Below are 19,939 nucleotides of genomic sequence, written 5' to 3'. Positions count from 1 at the left end.
CTGATTGGTTCGCTCCAACTGAGATAACGTTGCGGAGCTGATCCGAGTCTGCTGGGTCAGTCATTGCCAGTTCGTAATAATACATCAAAAGATTGGTCAGAAAACCAGTGGTTTTAATCAGCTTATGCTTCCTTCGATTTTTTTAAATTTACGTTGATTAAGGTAAGCAGAGTATAGTGTTTACATGACTGTTGCCATACTTGGCCTACTGCCATAATCAGTTAAATATTGAATTATTAGTGTGCATGTAAACATAATCACAGAGAAGGACCTTTCTTTTTAACCACAGCTCATAGAAATGCGCTGTTTTCACATATGTAGACACTGGTTTGGTGCTGGAGATGATGAATATGAGGTTGAAAAGTGGCGGAATTGTCCTTTAAGTTGGCTAGTAAATAAAGATGCATCTGGTATGATCATCATGACCCACTAGAGACAGACGTAAATTCAACGTAATTTCGTAAAAATGATGTGGAAATAACGTTGATTCAATCAGTGTGTGCCCATTGGGAATGCTTAAATTACATCGCAACTGCAAAACGAGGCCCTGGTCTCTCTCTCTTTCTCTCAATTCAATTCAATTCAATTCAATTCAAGGGGCTTTATTGGTATGGGAAACATATGTTAACATTGTCAAAGCAAGCAAGGTAGATAATATACAATATCTCTCTCTCATCAATGGGCTAGCCCTGAACAAAAAAAGAGACATGAACCCACGAGAACTGATATATAAAATGTTTATAATTATAAGCCGTGTGAAATAATTATATGAATTACATTGTTATAACTAAAGTTCAACAATGAACATCCTGTCAATGATGTATCTAATGTTCCCATTCATTGTTGTGGATAATAGTTGCGAAAAGGTCGTGTGGATTTAAAAATGCTATTTTTCTTTTCCCAATGGAAACCAGATGGTGTCCAGGATCTTGCCAGTCAAGACAAGTGGAACCAATCAACAGTCCCTAAACTTTTAAATCCCTCCCGCTTAACTTCGGGAAAGCTTGGGTCAGACGTAGAAGTTTATGTGGGTTGAAATTCCTATAGAACGCTCTGTCGCCGCGTCCGCTTCTTCTTATCTAGATGCAAGAGCCGCCCGCTGAATTCCTATCAACCTCTGTTAGATCAATGCATAGCTTTTAAAACATTTATAATGGCGATGGGAAAATTAATGATATTTCTACTTCAGTTGTCGTGGACTGTTCATCTTGTAACAGCCATTCAGAGGAAAGATATATTTCCTTATGGGACACTGAGCGGCGATTTGACTCTACAGGAGGGGGACGACGAGACGTCCAAAGTACTCGCGTTGAAGAGACCTCTCTATTTCTATGAGTCGCAGTTCAATGAGCTATACGTGAGTATGAACTATGACTAATATTTGCCTTGAACACTAAGCATTCGGGGTACATTTGGGGTTCTTGGTCATTGCACATATATGAGCACGATAATTAATATGTCAAGAGAAATTTCCTAGTACGGTCACTTAAGAAATAACACGTTTAGTCATATTTTAAAACGTGTCAAACGGTGTTCTGTCGGGGTACATTGCATGTGAACATGGAGTTTAACTAGGCAAATTCAGGGTAAGGAAATTATTAAATTAATAACATCTCATTACTCGTAGCATAGCCTACTGTTTCTAAATACGACTTTGTCATTGTCAATGGGTCGATGTTGGACATGATGGACTAGGAAAATATGCCGATATATAAGGACATTTGAATAATTATTATTAATCATTCAATTGAGTATTTTGGTTCTATGTACCAATCATGAAACACTTGCTTTCTTTGCATCTGTTACATGAGTTCATTAAAGGAAAGATTCAACCATTTGAATGTTATATCGTATTTGTGCGTCTCTGAGCGATATTCTATCGATTCCCATGGTCATTTCATGTTTTTATGTGTATCTGGGCTATTCGCCGTTTAAGCAGGCAGACATTTAGCCGGTCTGACACGTTTTGCAAAATGCAGGCTGTATTTTTGCCTACTTAAATGGCGAATATCTCAGATATACACATGAACAACTGAAATTATCCCAGGAATCGATCAAACATCACTCAGAGATGCACGAAGACGATACGACATTCAAAATGGGTGAATCTTTCCTTTAAGTTACTCTTAGGAATCTGTGACCATTGAGTCGCTACCCCTTCAAGGTTGTCAGAGTTTAACTCCCATGGGAAAATCACCCATTTACTCATATCAATAGATCACTTGTTAGAATCCATTCGGGGTCAGCGAAAGAGTTGTAAAACTAACATTTTACATTAAATGTAGTACAACAAAGCAATATCTAGTGCTGCATGTCAGAATAAACTTGTTTTCAACTCTATAAACTATCTGAGGATATGTATTTTACACATGGTAACTTTTCTCAGAGCATAGAAATATCAAGGCACAATTCGCCAGACAGACAACTCGACTCAAATATATATATATATATTTGTCAGTTTGAAAACAATTATCAGTTAGCAGTGGTTTTCAACTGGTTTTGTCACGGGAACCAGGTTGTCTCAGCCGCGACCCAATATTCGCATCGCGAAAAAGAATCGACGAAATACAATCGGGAAAACTAATTTTAATGCTATATTAATAGTAATTGTAGCTATTATATGACAACATTCCCATCTCTTTCATTGTCAATAATACATTTTTGCCCATACTCTTGATGAAGAATGTTAATAAACTCACTGCGAGACCACCAAATGAACAAAAAATAGTCCTGCAAATTGCCCTATATTGAAAACACTGTGATTAAAGCAAAAATGTTCAGATTAAAAGATTAAAAATGTAAGTTCAATATAATTTCTACACAATTTGTTACAGGTTTAAGTTCAGACTGGAGTATTTTTTTTATTTTAAAGAAACATTAGTATCATTATTTATTTATTTTTACTGACACCCAGCCAGTTGAGAATCGCTGAGCTAAAGTGCATGTTTTTGACACCAAGGTGAAAAAAAGTCCTTTGTAGGATCTGGTAACCCTTACAACAGCTGTACTATCACTGAGTCTAACACACTTCTTGAGAGGTCTTCCCTTTGGCCTTTGGAACAATAAATATTGAATTCCAAATTGCCCCTCATCCCTAACTCCAAACCCCTAAGGCATCCTCTAGCTGGGAAGGATTGGATAAGCTATCTAATTACGCCAGCTCGCCCTATGATAGGCTGGATGACATTTTTTGCTCTATTGTATCCATTCATGAAACAGTTTCAGATCTACAGGAGTGCCTAGGGGCCAGGGTTCACTTGTTAAAAATAGATGTCAATCTTAATGTGACCTCCCAGGTTAAATTAGGGGTCGATTTGCTATTCAGCACTCATTCCTATTTCCCACACTGCACTCTTTCCCCATTCTTTCTTCTCCAGGTGGCAACCAATGGCATCATCTCAGCCCAGGACCTGCCTATGGAGAAGCAGTATGTGGACGATGGCTTCCCCACCGACTTCCCCGTCATCGCCCCCTTCCTGGCAGACATTGACACCAGCCAGGGGAATGGTGCCATCTACTACCGAGTCACCGAGTCGCCCACCCTTCTCAACCGGGTGGCACAGGAGGTGCACCGGGCCTTCCCCGGCGGCCACTTCACACCCACGCATGCCGTCATCGCCACCTGGGAGAACGTTGCCGCATATGAGGAGGTGACGCGTGCCACCGGGCCATCCGATAGAGTGAGTCTGCCTGCATGACTAGCTGTCTGTGCACCTGGCTGGCCGTCTGGCTGTCTGTCGGTCAGTCCTTTGTTCTGTCTGTCTATCATTTTGTTTGTCTGTCTTTCTATCGGTCTGTCTATCTCTCTGTAGCGGAGTCTGTAGCCTGTAGGGAGTTACTAAGTATACATGACTACCTCCCCCCTCCCTCCCCCTAGGGATTTGGGTCTCCCTCATCCTTAAACTGCCTCTTGACCTTTGGTCACTGGCCAGAGGTCATCAATCCAGGTCATCAGCCGTCCACTTCAACTCGTCGCCCCTCGATCCCTCTACCCTTCGTCCCCCTCCTACCCCCAAGGGCGACTGGGCATCTCTCTCCCACCCTCACAGTCTATTAGGGATCAAGTCATCATAGTATGTGTATTACCCATAGAAATAGAACTACTAGAATGGATATTCCCATTCAAGTCAATGTTCAAGTAATTATATTTCTATGGTATCGTCATGTATTACTCACAGAAAAACATGTTATGTGAAAGTCTCTCAAACCCTCCATTAGGCATGTAACTTATCATTAAGAGTGCATATTTCTGGCTAGCTACTAAAGAGATATTGCAGAGATTATGAGGACAAAAACGTAGAAAGCAGCTTGGTTTAATCAGATAACATCTACCCTACTCTGACTGTGCCAAGATCCTAGAATCCGATCAGATGTTTCGGAGTCTTATTCTCTGTAGAGCCTCTGTGGAGTGTTGCCTTTCACTATAAAAACACTTGATATAAGTCTATGGGGAGAAACCAGAGAAACCATACTCTTGCCCCCTGCTCAATGGAGAGGCTTGTGCTTTCTAATAGGGGAGCAGTGTGAGACTGCCACTGCTAGTGCTAACAGTCATTATCAAAATGCTTGGGCTTTACTTCATAAATTAATATATTCAATGTATTGGATTCAAATCGCACAGACAGGCTATAGTGGCTTGTGCATCACACTGATAGCTCTTAGGGTTGCTTGTTCTAGAATCTATAAGGTCCTGGATAGACATATTCACAGAATACAAACCTAGATTTCACCTATCCCATTTATAATTGAACCTTCGCTAATCCCTGCCCCGGGATTTTGGGCCACCAATTGCATCGCTCCAATGGATAGCAACTGCTGTAGGGTCCGACGCCTCGGAAAAGCTCACAAGCTCATGTTTAAATTGCATAAAAGACCGTGAGGGCTATAGCAAAACTGAAACTTTTCTTTAAAAAATAACTCAATAATTGAACAGTGCACCAGTAGTACTTGCTACTGTGATTCCTGGAATGCAGTGTCTTGATGGAGTATTTTTCGAATCTAAAATTATACTTTTGTTACATTGTTTGCTACCTCGCTGGTTAGCTAGCTTGCAGTCTCATTGACCACCAAACATTGCTTACGCTAGCTAGCTAACCAATTAATATAACATGTTTTCTCAAAATGTATATTAGCTAGCAAAGTTAGCAGTTTTGAATACAACTCCCATCTGCTGTCAACATCAGCTTATGGTTTGAGAGCACTAGTTAGCGCCAAAAGTGGTTATAGCTTTGACTGCATGCTGATTCAGAGCCATTCAGTGGCTATCCACACTACAAACATCATTTTACCAGGTTCCCGTGAAGCAATTGTAATGACAGTCCACCACTTCATGATTAGCAAAGGGTCGTTTGTGTTTAATTTCATTGTGTATTAAAAACACAGTATGAAATCATTGTGAGGGGATTTTGCCCAGTGGTTAGAAGGGGGGCGGGGTTTAGCAAAGGGTCAATTGGATTAACTAATATGTTCGCTAAGCATGAGGGTAATGTTTGTGAAAGTGTTGTCTTAGACACAGTACACCAATAATGCAATAACTTTCATGAAAAATACCAAGATTTTCCCTTCAGCTGCTATTTCATGGACTCTTGGAATCTGGAGAAACGTACACGTTCTATCTTTCAGCCGGGGCTCAGATAATGACGTTTTTAAAGGGTCCCCTTTCCAGCCGGGGCAGTACAGCGATGCCAAACAGCTTTTGTTCCATCCCACCATGAAAAGCTGAGTGTGTTCAGTCACTACCCACAGGTAGGCTACAAACAAACCTGGGGTATTAAGAGTGACTGGTTGTTCGCAATGAGGGGGGGAGGAGGGGTCCCTCAGGTTGATATGGATTGACTTCAGATTTCTGTGTATGTGCGTACATGCTTGCGTGCACGTGTGTAATGAGGAAAGTCCCACTGACTTGAACTGAACAGCCATAATATTCAGTGTTGCCTAGTGATTCTAATGCGCCTGAATGAATAGGCTTTTCTGTTGGACCAGGGCCCACGCCTTCTCTCTCAGTGAGAGAGAACAGACAGCTGTGAAGGCACACTGGAAATATTGTCTTTTGTTATTTATTAGTTCTGGGGACGCCTCTGCTCTTGCCCTTAACAAGAGTCCTCCTTGGAAACACCTCCCTTCTTGTTGAAGTCTCTAAGTGCAAGGGAACATGAGTTCCACCCTCTCTTTCCCCCAGACACCAGATAAACCAAACAATCTGAATCAAAACCGTACAGCTTGTTGATTAGAGGCCTTTACTGTTCTGTTTCTGTTGGATCATGTTCAGGGGGTATTGGTGCCAAAACCAGATTTTGTCCCCCTAAACCACAACCTATCCCCACATTTTATTACATTGGTCTAAGAGAACATGAAAGCGGGCTGTAAAATTAGCAGACCTGTCTGGCAACCCTGTGTGCATATGTGTGTGTTCTTGTCTGTCCGTCCCTGTGTGTCTGTCCATCTGTCCGTCTGTGTGTGTGTGTGAGTTCCCATATCATTGGAAATGCCTAATGGACTGGTTGGCAGCCTGCTCGTCTGCAGCTGCGGACGCTGCCTCAAAACCTGGCAACAAACAAACAACGGCATCTGTCTTGTGGCATTTTTGCCATTCCTCTCTCACACACACCCACCTCAAGAGGGTCTGGGAGACGTCTGGTGTGTCTGTGTCTCTGTGTGTTTGTGTGCTCCGATCCCAGACTGGCCCCTAGTCATCACTGACTCACCCAACAGATCCTTGTGGTAGTCTCCAGTTCAAGTGTTGCTGTGACATGACCAGGAATACACTCCTTGAACATCTTCGATAGACAGTATTAATGAAGTTTGTTTGTGTGTTTGTGCATGCGTGTTTTCCGTGCGCATGTGTGTGTAGGAGTTGGACCTTACAGTAAAAGCACGCGCTCTTCCTCTGGCTTTTGGTTATTTACTATGTTTCCGCTTGACCGAACGTGGAGGGGAAGAAGAGAGTGTGCCAGCCAGTGTGTTTCACTTCGTTTCGGAGGAGGGGAAGTGACATTTCAAGGGGAAAGGAAAAACCTCTGGATGATCCCTCTGTGTTTTCCTTTGGGATTTGAATGGCTTTATCTCTTGGAACAACACAGCTCTCCAGCCTACCACCTCTCCAGCTCATCCAAACCTCTGCAACCACCCCCAGCTCCAGATGTCCATCTCCCCACCTCCCTACCTCCCCTGCTGGGGTTGGGGTTGATGGTGGGTGTGTGTGGGGGGGAGGTAGAGATTGTTGGAGGTCTGTTGAAGTGTTAGCCCTTGAGCAAACATGCAGTGGTGGAAGTCTGCTCTAAACCTTGAGTATTTGGAGCAAATCTCAACAATGAGAGGGTCTGGGTGCTATCATCTCATCAGGCTCGGCACAGTGTCTCCATTACCAGTCCCCTACCTCCACATCAATTCCAACACCCCCTTCCCCCAAATGTATGCTTGCCACTCCCCCCCCCCCCCCCCCCATCTAAGCTTGTCCTCGTCCTATAGCCACACGTGGGAAGAGTAATTTACAATAACATCTTTAAACAATCTTGTATATGGGCTTGTTTTCTAAAGCTGCTCCGAGGCAGTGTGGTCTTGTAATTAGGGAACTTTTCTGTGGCGGGGGTAGGTTGGGGGGGCTGTGGGGGCTGTGGAATTAGTAAGCCTGAGGGTCTTTCTCTCTTGTCTGTCTCTTGTCTTTCTGTCTCTCGCTTTTCTCACTATTTCTCTGTCTTCTTTCTCTCTCTTTCTCTCACACCTCTCTTTCTATTCTCTCTCCCTTTCTCTATTCTCGCTCCCTCTCTCTCTGAACCAGATGCACGATTGTCTCTGGGGTCTGGAATGGGGGAATGAGGGTGGAGGAGGGGGTTGTTTTTACTGTGACAGTGGTGATGAAGGTGATAGCTCTGCTCTGGGATAGCTTCTTGAATTACTAGAGCTGGGGGGGGGGGGGGATTTCATACAGGTCTAGGGAGAGATAAGAGAGGTTGGGGGGGTATCTCTGTCCTCAAAGTTGAAAAGACCATGCTGGGTGAGATATGGGCCTCTATCACCATTTGCTCTCATTCCCAAACTATATCAGTCTAGGTCTGTAAACTGTGTGTGGCCATCGAGAAGTCGTCTTCTCCTCTTCAACGGTTTAAGACGTAACCCCCACTCAGCCGCTCTCTTGAAGTTTTTGTGTTCCCACACTTCCCACACATTTAATTAAACGGCTCAGAAAACCACACTGCTTGTAATAATAACAAATTGCACAAGACAAGACATCAAGAGCGGTTCCCCTCACAAGCCCGCTACACATTTAATTATGGTCTTTTAAACCTTTTAGTGGTGTGCTGGACCTCTTTAAAAAGGGTGTGAAAACCAGTTTGGAGGGGGAAGAGGACAGCCTTTAAAAACCTCCATAAAGGGCATGGGGGGAAATGTTTCCGGGGGGGCACATTTGGTGAGAAACCCCGGCTTGTAAAAACGGTGACGCTCCTGTAAAAGTTGGAGGACAGGAATGATATTCGGTCAACATTTTGGAGTGGGGGGTACCGGGGAGAGTGGTGTGAAGTTTAAACATGGGGAGTGAGTGTTAAAATGTTAGAGGATGACTGTCTGTCCCCTGGGAACTAATAGGCAGAGGATAAGAAATGGAATCCAGTGCACTGTACTATACTGTACTTGGAAAGAGCTGTTACAGAGTTTGATTGAAGCTCTGTTCACTTTCACACTTCTGTTATTGCACAGATAATGCTACCACAGTTTGTTGCTTACACGGTTAACTCCTTACTTGAGACTTATACACAAAATGTCAACTTTTGTGTGAATCATACATCAAATCAAATCAAATTTTATTTGTCACATACACATGGTTAGCAGATGTTAATGCGAGTGTAGCAAAATGCTTGTGCTTCTAGTTCCGACAATGCAGTAATAACCAACAAGTAATCTAACTAACAATTCCAAAACTACTGTCTTGTACACAGTGTGAGGGGATAAAGAATATGTACATAAGGATATATGAATGAGTGATGGTACAGAGCAGCATAGGCAGATACAGTAGATTGTATCGAGTACAGTATATACATATGAGATGAGTATGTAAACAAAGTGGCATAGTTAAAGTGGCTAGTGATACATGTATTACATAAGGATACAGTCGATGATATAGAGTACAGTATATACGTATGCCTATGAGATGAATAATGTAGGGTAAGTAACATTATATAAGGTAGCATTGTTTAAAGTGGCTAGTGATATATTTACATCATTTCCCATCAATTCCCATTATTAAAGTGGCTGGAGTTGAGTCAGTGTCAGTGTGTTGGCAGCAGCCACTCCATGTTAGTGGTGGCTGTTTAACAGTCTGATAGCCTTGAGATAGAAGCTGTTTTTCAGTCTCTCGGTCCCAGCTTTGATGCACCTGTACTGACCTCGCCTTCTGGATGATAGCGGGGTGAACAGGCAGTGGCTCGGGTGGTTGATGTCCTTGATTATCTTTATGGCCTTCCTGTGACATCGGGTGGTGTAGGTGTCCTGGAGGTCATTGGGAGTCATTGGGAGTCCAAAATACCCATTTTTATTCTGTTCCAATGTTTTCCATAAGCACCGGCCGTTGGCTAAACAGCCAGCTACTTTTTCCATGAGAATGCCCCTGTCTCTGTGTGTGTGCTGTGCGCGTCAAACACTTTGTGTACCGTTAGCATCATGCTAACGAAAACGGTCCTCTTGTACATAGAATCGCATCAGTAAGAGAGCCATTCAAATGGCTCCCTAATTTGTATTCTGGTAGTCTACCATTACTTTTTGGCCATTATCTGCAGTTACATTTAGAAAACATTCGATGAAGATGGTGAATCCTCACTGCAGGAACAATTGGTAGTGGAGAGAGCTTTTTTCTGGTCCAAAATATGATAAAAGAAATATTGAATTATTATAAAAGCCCATGATACTTTTATACTATTTGTTAAAGATATTGATATAGACCTACTTATTTAATGAAAGTGTAGACAATGGAGTAGTCAACTGCTGCTTTCTGTGTAGCAGAAACACATGCTTCATCATATATGTTGCTATCAGGTTTCAGGTAAGACCCAAGTGCAGACTGTGTTGAAGTAACAATGTTTATTGCAACAACAGGGGCAGGCAAATGACAGGTCAAGGTAGGCAAGGGTCAATAATCCAGAGTAGTGGGGCAAGGCACAGGACGGCAGGCAGGCTCAGTCAGGACAGGCAAGGGTCAAAACCAAGAAGATGAGAAAAAGAGAGATGGGGGAAAAGCAGGAGCTGAGCCAAAATGCTGGTTGACTTGAACAAACAAGACGAACTGGCAACAGACAGACGAAGAACACAGGTATAAGTACCCAGGGGATAATGGGGGAAATGATTGACACTTGGAGGGGGTTGGTGACAAGCACAAGGACAGGTGAAACAGATCAGTGACAGTTGCAGATAGCTGAGAAAATGCCTAATAAAAGAAAGCTAAAAGAAAGCAATCATATCATGTGGAACAGTGCCAGGGAAACTAAACTAAAGCCAGGATTGCTGTCATACCTTGACTGCTTACAGGGTAAGGAAACCAATATGTCATTTTGTATCCCTAAAATGTTCTCTTAGAAAATAGCCCTGATCACATAGGCCTAGACGATATCCAAAACAATTAAACATACACTGAATTCATTTCAAATTGTAAAGTCACATCTTTCTACTCAATACCACAACTCATTTTACCAATCTGGGAGGTAAAGTTGTTAAACTATTCAATAATTTAGCTTTGTATTTCAGATGGAATCAAGGCATTAGAATGTGCCAGAGGCCACCAAAATAGAGCTCGTTCAGCAAAAAAATTACTTAGGGGGGCTTGGCAGCTCGGAGAACTCTGGCTGGCTACTCCATGTACTTAGGAAAAGCACTGCTGTTAGCTAGTCACTTGAAATAAAAGCGTCTTCAAATTCCATGAACAGTAAATGCCATGCAAAACATTTCCAATGAAACTGTAAAGGTAAAATGCAAGATTGCAAACTAAAAGGGCTTTGTGCGAACAGTGCACTTACTCCACCCTCTTATCTCCTCTGTAGTTGAACACGTTCCAGGCGGTGGTGGCCTACGATGAGAATGACTCCTATGCCCTCTTCCTCTACCCCGAGGATGGACTGCATTTCTTTGGGACGCGCCCTAAAGAGTCCTACAATGTGGAGATTGAGCTGCCGGCTAGAGTTGGCTTTAGCAGGGGAGAAGTGTCCTTCATATTTTCTCGGATGGAAGGACCCTACTACAGCGTCACCAGCAATGAGCAGAGTCTAAAGAACCTCTACCAGTAAGTACAGGACATCACTACTCCTTAGTCCCAAACATAGAGTTAGTTACAGTTGAAGTCGGAAGTTTACATACACTTAGGTTGTAGTGATTAAAACTCATTTTTCAACCACTCCACAAATTTCTTGTAAACAAACTATAGTTTTGGCAAGTCGGTTAGAACATCTACTTTGTGCATGACACAAGTAATTTTTGTTTACAGACATATTATTTCACTTATAATTCACTGTGTCACAATTACAGTGGGTCAGAAGTTTACATACACTAAGTTGACTGTGCCTTTAAACAGCTTGGAAAATTCCATAAAATGACGTCATGGCTTTAGAAGCTTTTGATAGGCTAATTAACATAATTAACATAATTTCAGTCAATTGGAGGTGTACCTGTGCATTTCAAGGCCTACCTTCAAACTCAGTGCCTCTTTGCTTGACATCATGGGAAAATCAAAAGAAATCAGCCAAGACCTCAGAAAAAAAATTGCAGCCCTCCACAAGTCTGGGTTACAAGTCCTTGGGAGCAATTTCCAAATGCCTGAAGGTACCACGTTCATCTGTGCAAACAATAGTACGCAAGTATAAACACCATGGGACCACGCAGCCGTCATACCTCTAAGGAAGGAGACGCGTTCTGTCTCCTAGAGATGAACGTACTTTGGTGCTAAAAGTGCAAATAAATCCCAGAACAACAGTAAAGTGTCACGATTGTTGTTGGAAGCATACTCGAGCCATCTGGGTTCCACATCTATTTTTATTTAAGTAAGTGAACGGGACAACAAAACAGTAAAGAAACAACGAAACGTGACTTTGTGATGCACAAAACACAAAATAATATCCCACAAACACAGGTGGGAACAATAACTACTTAAATATGATCCCCAATTAGAGACAACAATTACCAGCTGCCTCTAATTGGGAATCATACAAATATAGAAATAATAAACATAGAAATAATAAACTAGTACCCCACATAGAAATAATAAACTAATAAACCCCCCAGTCATGCCCTGACCTACTACACCATGGAGAAACAAAGGCTCTCTATGGTCAGGGCATGACAGTACCCCCCCCCCCCCCCCCCCCCCAAAGGTGCGGACTCCGGCCGCAAAACCTGAAACCAAATGGGGAGGGCCGAAGAACCCGCTCATCCCGCAGATCCAGCCATCCAGCCAAGACTGGACACCGGCCCTGGCCTGGACATCGGTGCAGAGGAAGACTCCTGCCATGGAGCGGGACTGGACGCCGTGTCTGGACTGAGAACCGGCACAGAGGAAGACTCCGGCCATGGAGCGGGACTGGATGCCGTGCCTGGACTGGGTATTAGCGCAGAGGAAGGCTCCGGCCATGGAGAGGGACTGGACGCCGTGCCTGGACTGGGTATCGGCGCAGAGGAAAACTCCGGCCATGGAGCGGGACTGGACGCCGTGCCTAGACTGGGTATCAGCGCAGAGGAAGGCTCCGGCCTTAGAGCGGGACTGGACGCCATGTCTGGACTGGGCACTGGCGCAGAGGAAGGCTCCGGCCATGGAGCGGGACTGGACGCCGTGTCTGGACTGAGCACCGGCACAGAGGAAGACTCCGGCCATGGAGCGGGACTGGACACCGTGCCTAGACTGGGTATCAGCGCAGAGGAAGGCTCCGGCCATAGAGCGGGACTGGACGCCATGTCTGGACTGGGCACTGGCGCAGAGGAAAGCTCCGGCCTTGGAGCTGGACTGGACGCTGACACAGAGGAAGGCTCTGGCCCTGGAGCTGGACTGGACGCCTTGCCTGGAAGCTCCGGACCGTAGACCCTCACTGGAGGTTCCGGACTGTGGACCGTCGCAGGAGGTTCCGGACTGTGGACCGTCGCAGGAGGTTCCGGACTGTGGACCGTCGCAGGAGGTTCCGGACTGTGGACCGTCGCAGGAGGTTCCGGACTGTGGACCGTCGCCGGAAGCTCTGGACTGGTGACACGCACTTCAGGGTGGGTGCGAGGAGCTGGTACAGGACGTACCGGACTGGGGAGACGCGGTGCGTGGAGCTGGCACAGGACGTACTGGGCTGTGGATGTGTACTGGAGACCAGGTGCGTGGAGCCGGCACAGATTTCACCAGACTAATAGCATGCTCCTCAGGACGAGTACGGGGAGCTGACTCAGGTGGCATTAAACTGCTAACACGCTCCTTAGGGCAAATGTCGTGCATCTTCCACCAACTCCACAACTCTCTCTGTTCTTTCTCCTCCAATATCTCCATCCACTCACTAACGGTCTCTGACTCTCTCCGTTCACTCTTGTCCAGTTTCTCCCTCTTCTCCCAGACTGGCTCTGGTTCACTCCTCGGCTACCCCTTGTGTCCCCCCCAAAAACAATTTGCGCTGTTTCTTCGGCTTTCCATGTGGCCATGAACCCTGGCGCCGTCGCTGTCCTCCCTTCTCTCCTTGTGTCTGCCGCCAAAGAAGGCGATCCTGTCCTGCCAGGATTTCCTCCCAAGTCCAGGATCCCTTCCCATCCAATATCTCCTCCCAAGTCTAGGATACCTTATCCTCCTGAGCATGCTGCTTGGTCCTGTTGTGGTGGGATATTCTGTCACAATTGTCTTGGAAGCATACTTGGCCCAATGTGCAGCGTGATCTGGGTTTCACATCTTTTTTATTTAAGTAAGTGAACCCCACAACAAAACAACAAAGAAACAACGAAACGTGACTACGTGGTGCACAAAACACAAAATAATATCCCACAAACACAGGTGGGAACAATAACTATCGTAATTTCCGGACTATAAGCCGCTACTTTTTTCCCACGCTTTGAACCTCACGGCTTATGCAATGATGCGGCAAATTTATGGATTTTTCCCGCTTTCACAAGCATCATGCTGCAAAAAAACTGAGCACTGTCACATAATGTGACGTAAGTTGAGCGCGCTCAAACTTCCCATCATTCTGATTACGGTAGTCATTTTGTCACCCTCATCATGGCAAGGACAGGGAGAAATGCATTGTTGTGAAAGTCAACAAGAAAGGATGGATGATGGAAGGCCTAATGCATGAATGGCATACGGAGTGTTACGGCAAGCGACCGGGAGGATTCTTTCACAAGAACAAGGCATTGCTCGTGTTGGACAGCATGAGGGCCCACATAACAGATTCTGTGAAAGAAGCCATCAAGAGGACAAACTCAATTCCAGCTGTGATTCCTGGGGGCACAACAAAGTATTTGCAGCCACTCGACATCAGTGTAAATCGTGCATTTAAGGTGGCGCTCCGTGTTCAGTGGGAGGCTTGGATGACAAGTGGGGAGAAATCCTTCACTAAAATGGGCCGCATGCGAAGAGCAACTTATGGTCAATTCTGCCAATGGGTCCTGACAGCGTGGAGCATTGTCAAAAAATCCACTATCATCAACGGGTTTTGAAAGGCTGGACTGCTGAGTGTTGAAGAGGGCAGCATGAGCTCAGCGGGGAATTTGTCTCCTGATAAAAGTGACGAGAGCGACAATGAAAACGATCCAACATCGGATGAAGCAATTCTGAGGCTATTCAACTCCGACACCGAAGGAGATGACTTCAGTGGATTCAGTGCACAGGAGGAGGAAGATAGTGACCAATGACTTTCTTGGTAGGCTACTGTTTACTGCTATTTTTTTTAATTTTTGTTACAAGCCGTGTTTCGTTAAAGCCTATTTATTTTTGTTACAAGCCGTGTTTCGTTAAAGCCTATTTATTTTTGTTACAAGCCGTGTTTTGTTTAAAGGCTGTGTAAAGGTAATTTGTTTCAATGTACCGGTAGGCACCTGCGGCTTATAGACATGTGCAGCTTATTTATGTACAAAATGCATATTTTTTTTAAAATCCAGTGGGTGCGGTTTATATTCAGGTGCGCTTAATAGTCCAGAAATTACGGTACTTAAATATGATCCCCAATTAGAGACAACGTTTACCAGCAGCCTCTAATTGGGAATCATACAAATCACCAACATAGAAATAATAAACTAGAACCCCACATAGAAATAATAAACTAGAATACCCCCCAGTCACGCCCTGACCTACTACACCATAGAGAAACAAAGGCTCTCTATGGTCAGTGCGTGACATAAAGAACCTTTGAAGATGCTGGAGGAAACAGGTACAAATGTATCTATATCCACTGTAAAACGAGTCCTATATTGACATAACCTGAAAGGCTGCTCAGCAAGGAAGAAGCCACTGCTCCAAAACCGCCATAAAAAAAGCCAGACTACAGTTTGCAACTGCACATGGGGACAAAAATGTTACTTCTTGGAGAAATATCCTCTGGTCTGATGAAACAAAAATAGAACTGTTTGGCCATAATGACCATCGTTATGTTTGGAGGAAAAAGGGGGAGGCTTGTAAGCCGAAGAATACCATCCCAACCGTGAAGCACGGGGGTGGCAGCATCATGTTGTGGGGGTGCTTTTCTGCAGGAGGGACTGGTGCACTTCACAAAATAGATGGCATTATGAGGGAGGGAAATTATGTGGATATATTGAAGCAACATCTCAAGACATCAGTCAGGAAGTTAAAGCTTGGTTGCAAATGGGTCTTCTAAATGGACAATGACCCCAAGCATACTTCCAAAGTTGTGGCAAAATGGCTTAAGGACAACAAAGTCAAGGTATTGGAGTGGCCATCACAAAGCCCTGACCTCAATCGCATAGAACATTTGTTGGCAGAACTGAAAAAGCGTGTGTGAGCAAGGAGGCCTACAAACCTGACTCAGTTACACCAGCTCTGTCAGAAGGAATGGGCCAAAATTCACCCAACTTATTGTGGGAAGCTTGTGGAAGACTACCTGAAACGTTTGACCCAAGTTAAACAATTTAATGGCAATGCTAAAAAATACTAATTGAGTGTATGTAAACTTCTGATCCACTGGGAATGTGGTGAAATAAATAAAAGCTGAAATAAATCATTCTCTCTACTATTATTGTGACATTTCACATTCTTAAAATAAAGTGGTGATCCTAACTGACTTAAGACAGGGAATTTTTACTAGGATTAAATGTCAGGAATTGTGAAAAACTGAGTTTAAATTTGGGTAAGGTGTATGTAAACTTCTGACTTCAACTGTATATCGAATAGCTTATCTGATGTTATAAAGCTGGGATCTGTTATTTAAGGTTTTTAAGTGTTCCAACTGTTTTGACACATTTTACAGAGACCTTATGTAAGGACTTCGTAGTAAGATAGATAGTACATGCAGTTTCCTTCTCCTGAACTGCATAAAGATGCTTCTTCTCCTTTTCTTCCTTTCCTCAGGGTTGGTAATACTGGCGTACCTGGTGTTTGGCTCTTCCACATCGGCAACCGCTACTCCTTCGAGAATGTTGTGCCCGCCGCTGTGGGTGGTGCTCTCGCCACGCCACCTCCTAGAGGCCAGGAGGGCGATGACAGCACCACTGCAGGGTACTCAGAGTTAGAGTACCCCGAAACCTTCGAAGAAGAACCCGACGAGGACTACCCACCCATCGCCGACCCTGACTTCCAGTCCCCCACTATCCCAGAGTTCCTCCAGCCCTCACACTTGGACCATGGCGCCCTCCCGGGTCAAGCCCGCCTGCAGCCCTATGGAGGTGACCTTCCTTTAACCTCTGACCCCCAGTATCGTGAACATGACAACCATGGCAAGCCACCTCCAGCATCCGGTCCGTCGGGTCCAGGGGAGTACCCGGCCAAGTACCCAGCCCGGGAGCCCGAGCCCAGGAACCAGCCCCACCAGCCCCCTCTGGAGGACGTGAAACAACAGCAGCAGCTCCAGCCCCAGGCACAAGCCCCCCAGGTGGTCCCTCGACCGGAGCACACGGTCCTGGAGGTGTTCCCCAACAACAGGGGAGAGAGCAGCCCTCATATGGAGAGCGATCCCCCACTTGCCCCCCATGGCGGACATTTTGTTAGCGTGGTGGAGGAGGAGGACGTGGACTTTGACACAGGAGGTGGGTTCAAGTCTGAAGTTCTCTCTTAAGCTAGCTAGTTCGGTCAGTGTTCTTCACTGTGGGGTCCTGAGAACCCACAGTGGATTTGCAGGCTTTTAGTCCAACCCAGTACTTGTAACATACCTGATGCAACTCATGACCTCCTCTTGTATACTCATGTATATCACCTTTTGTTTTTTGTCTGCCTTTCACTCTGTCCATCTGTAAACCAGCTTCGCACTCAAGGCTGGATAGGACCTGTTCTCATTCACCATAATGCCTTGGTTTCATTGTTTATATCTCTGATACACTCTTGACCTGTAAGCTGGTCACTTCTGTTTATAATTGAAACACCCTTTCCTCACTCTGACACCATCCTAGGGTCAGTATTTGTATTTATTAGGGATCCCCATTAGCTTAATGTGTTTGGAACCCAGGAAGAGTAGTTGCTGCCTTGGGGATTGTGAAGAGACCTCTGGTCGCATGTCTTGTGGGTATGCATGTGTGTCCGAGCTGTGTGTTAGTAGTTTAAATAGACTCCTCGGTGCATTCAGCATGTCAACACATCTTCCAAAAACAATAGTGATGAAGTCAATCTCTCCCCCACTTTGAGCCATGAGAGATTTACAATATTAGCTCTCCGTGTACATTTAAGGGCCAGCCGTGCTGCCTTGTTCTGAGCAAGTTGTAATTTTCCGAGGTCCCTTTTTGTGGCACGTGACCACTAGACAAAACAATAGTCCAGGTGTGACAAAGCTATGGCCTGCCTTGTTGATAGTGTTGTTAAGAAGGCAAAGCAAAGCTTTATTATGGACAGACTTCACATCTTAGCTACTGTTGTATCAACATGTTTTGATCATGACAGTTTTACAATCCAGAGTTTCTTCAAGCAGTTTAGTTTAGGATTTAGTGAATGATTTGTCCCAAATATAATGCTTTCAGTTTTTGAAATATTTAGGACTAACTTATTCCTTGCCACCCATTCTGCACCCTGCAGCTCTTTATTAAGAGTTGCAGTGATTTCACTTGCTGTAGTAGCTGACATGTATAGTGTTGAGTCATATGCATACAAAGACACTCTGGCTTTAGCCAAAGCCAGTAGCATGTCATTAATAAAGATTGAAAAAAGTAAGGGGCCTAGACAGATGCCCTGGGGAATTCCTGATTCTATCTGGAGAGGCTTCCATTACAGAACACCCTCTGTGTTCTGTTAGACAGGTAACTCTTTATCCACAATATAGCAGGGGGTGTAAAGCCATAACACATACGTTTTTCCAGCAGTAGCATTTTATCTGGTCAAACATAATTTTGGGCAGATTTTTTTGGGAAAATGTCAGTGAAGACACTTGCCAGTTGGTCCGCGCATGCTTTGAGTACACGTCCTGGTAATCCATCTGGCCCTGCGGCTTATTGAACGTTGACCTGTTTAAAGGTCTTGCTCACATCGGCTACCGAGAGCGTTATCACACAGTCATCCAGAAAAGCTGGTGCTCTCGTGCATGCTAAATATCATATGTCCTAATTGTAGAGGTCGGGTATATTATAACTTAAAAGCTGTTATATAGTGCGGCCCTTGTTCGCCGATGTGAATCCGAATGATTTGCTTTTAAAATGTAATAAATATGAATAGATGTATTATAGGGCTAGGATAAAGGATTATATAATTTAAAAAAACCTGCCTAGGTTCTCTATTGGAGTAGGCCTATATGATTCTAAAATAATTGTTATGACCTTTTACATCTAAAAAATACATCTCAATATAAAAAATGTAAAGGATGATTATTCTTCCGATACATACCGGAAAATAGATCGATTAGGTATTGTCAACAGGGTTGTTGTCTCTAGTGTATGTGGGCTGGTTAACACTGGGATAAAGTGATTCAAGTTAACGGTTAAACTAATACAACAATTGGCATATGGAAGCGAGAGAAAGGTGTATTATCTATTTCTATATAAGCTATTCATGCTACCTATTATATTCTTGATCCTAATGATATAGGCCTAGGCGTAAAACAGCTGTGGTGATAGTGCAACAGCCCTGGAATAAAAAACAATGTGTAGGTGGAGAGCGGGTTGGTTTTACAGGTTTACTCGTTCTGGATTGTCAGTACTGCATGTGTTCTTGGCTGTCGTGCCGTGGCTGTGTCGGAATCGATTGTGAGTAGAACTTGAGTATGCTTTCCTATAAGAGAGTGCCCGGGGTTGGCTTGCGGTTGGCTCTGGCACAGCCAGAGCATGATACAATAGGATATAATGTGATGCCTAAGCAGAATATTTACTTGCAGTCATTAGCGGCCGTTAGAATCTATGTTCCTTTTTTCTTCTCTTGACTTTATATTGCACTTGGCGTCTTTGATAAATTAGGTCCATTACCGCCACAGACCTTGTTCGTCTTTCAGTCACCCACGTGGGTATAACCAATGAGGAGATGGTGGGTACCTGCTTCTATAAACCAATGAGGAGATGGGAGAGGCAGGACTTGCAGTGCGATCTGCGTCAGAAATTATTTTAGAAACTATTTTAGTCCTTGGCAACACAGACGCTTGTTGGCGCCCACGAGCAGTGTGGGTGAAATCATTGAATAACTTAGATTTCTACATTTATTTTTGCAACGCTTGCGCACCCGATGCGAGCAGTGTGGTCAGCCTGTTAGAGCCTTGCTAGGGCTTTCAAATATTAGCATGTATAAGATCGTGCTGTTATTATTGTTACACATTTTTTCCTGACTGTTTTCCATTTTATTTGGTTAGTTCTCTTAGGCATCCTCATA

General features: G+C 44.2%; 1 protein-coding gene across 3 annotated transcripts in view; it reads left to right on the top strand.

Annotated features, from left to right (window-relative positions):
• The first annotated feature begins 1,029 nt into the window (after positions 1–1,029).
• The window catches only part of LOC139383335 (nidogen 2a (osteonidogen)), a 91,191-nt gene continuing 72,281 nt past the window's right edge, over positions 1,030–19,939 (top strand). For 2 of the 3 annotated variants that reach the window (XM_071127839.1, XM_071127838.1), the window contains exons 1-4: positions 1,049–1,357; positions 3,378–3,680; positions 11,025–11,263; positions 16,517–17,190. In XM_071127839.1, the coding sequence (XP_070983940.1) occupies positions 1,154–1,357; positions 3,378–3,680; positions 11,025–11,263; positions 16,517–17,190 (1,420 nt within the window). In that variant the 5' untranslated portion in view covers positions 1,049–1,153. Of the gene's footprint in view, positions 1,358–3,377; positions 3,681–11,024; positions 11,264–16,516; positions 17,191–19,939 lie in introns of all 3 variants that reach the window. The other variant, XM_071127837.1, reaches the window with a different exon arrangement.

This window comes from Oncorhynchus clarkii, chromosome 25, assembly GCF_045791955.1.
Source record: "Oncorhynchus clarkii lewisi isolate Uvic-CL-2024 chromosome 25, UVic_Ocla_1.0, whole genome shotgun sequence".
Lineage (NCBI taxonomy): Eukaryota > Metazoa > Chordata > Actinopteri > Salmoniformes > Salmonidae > Oncorhynchus > Oncorhynchus clarkii.
This window is presented reverse-complemented; position numbering and strand designations above follow the sequence as displayed.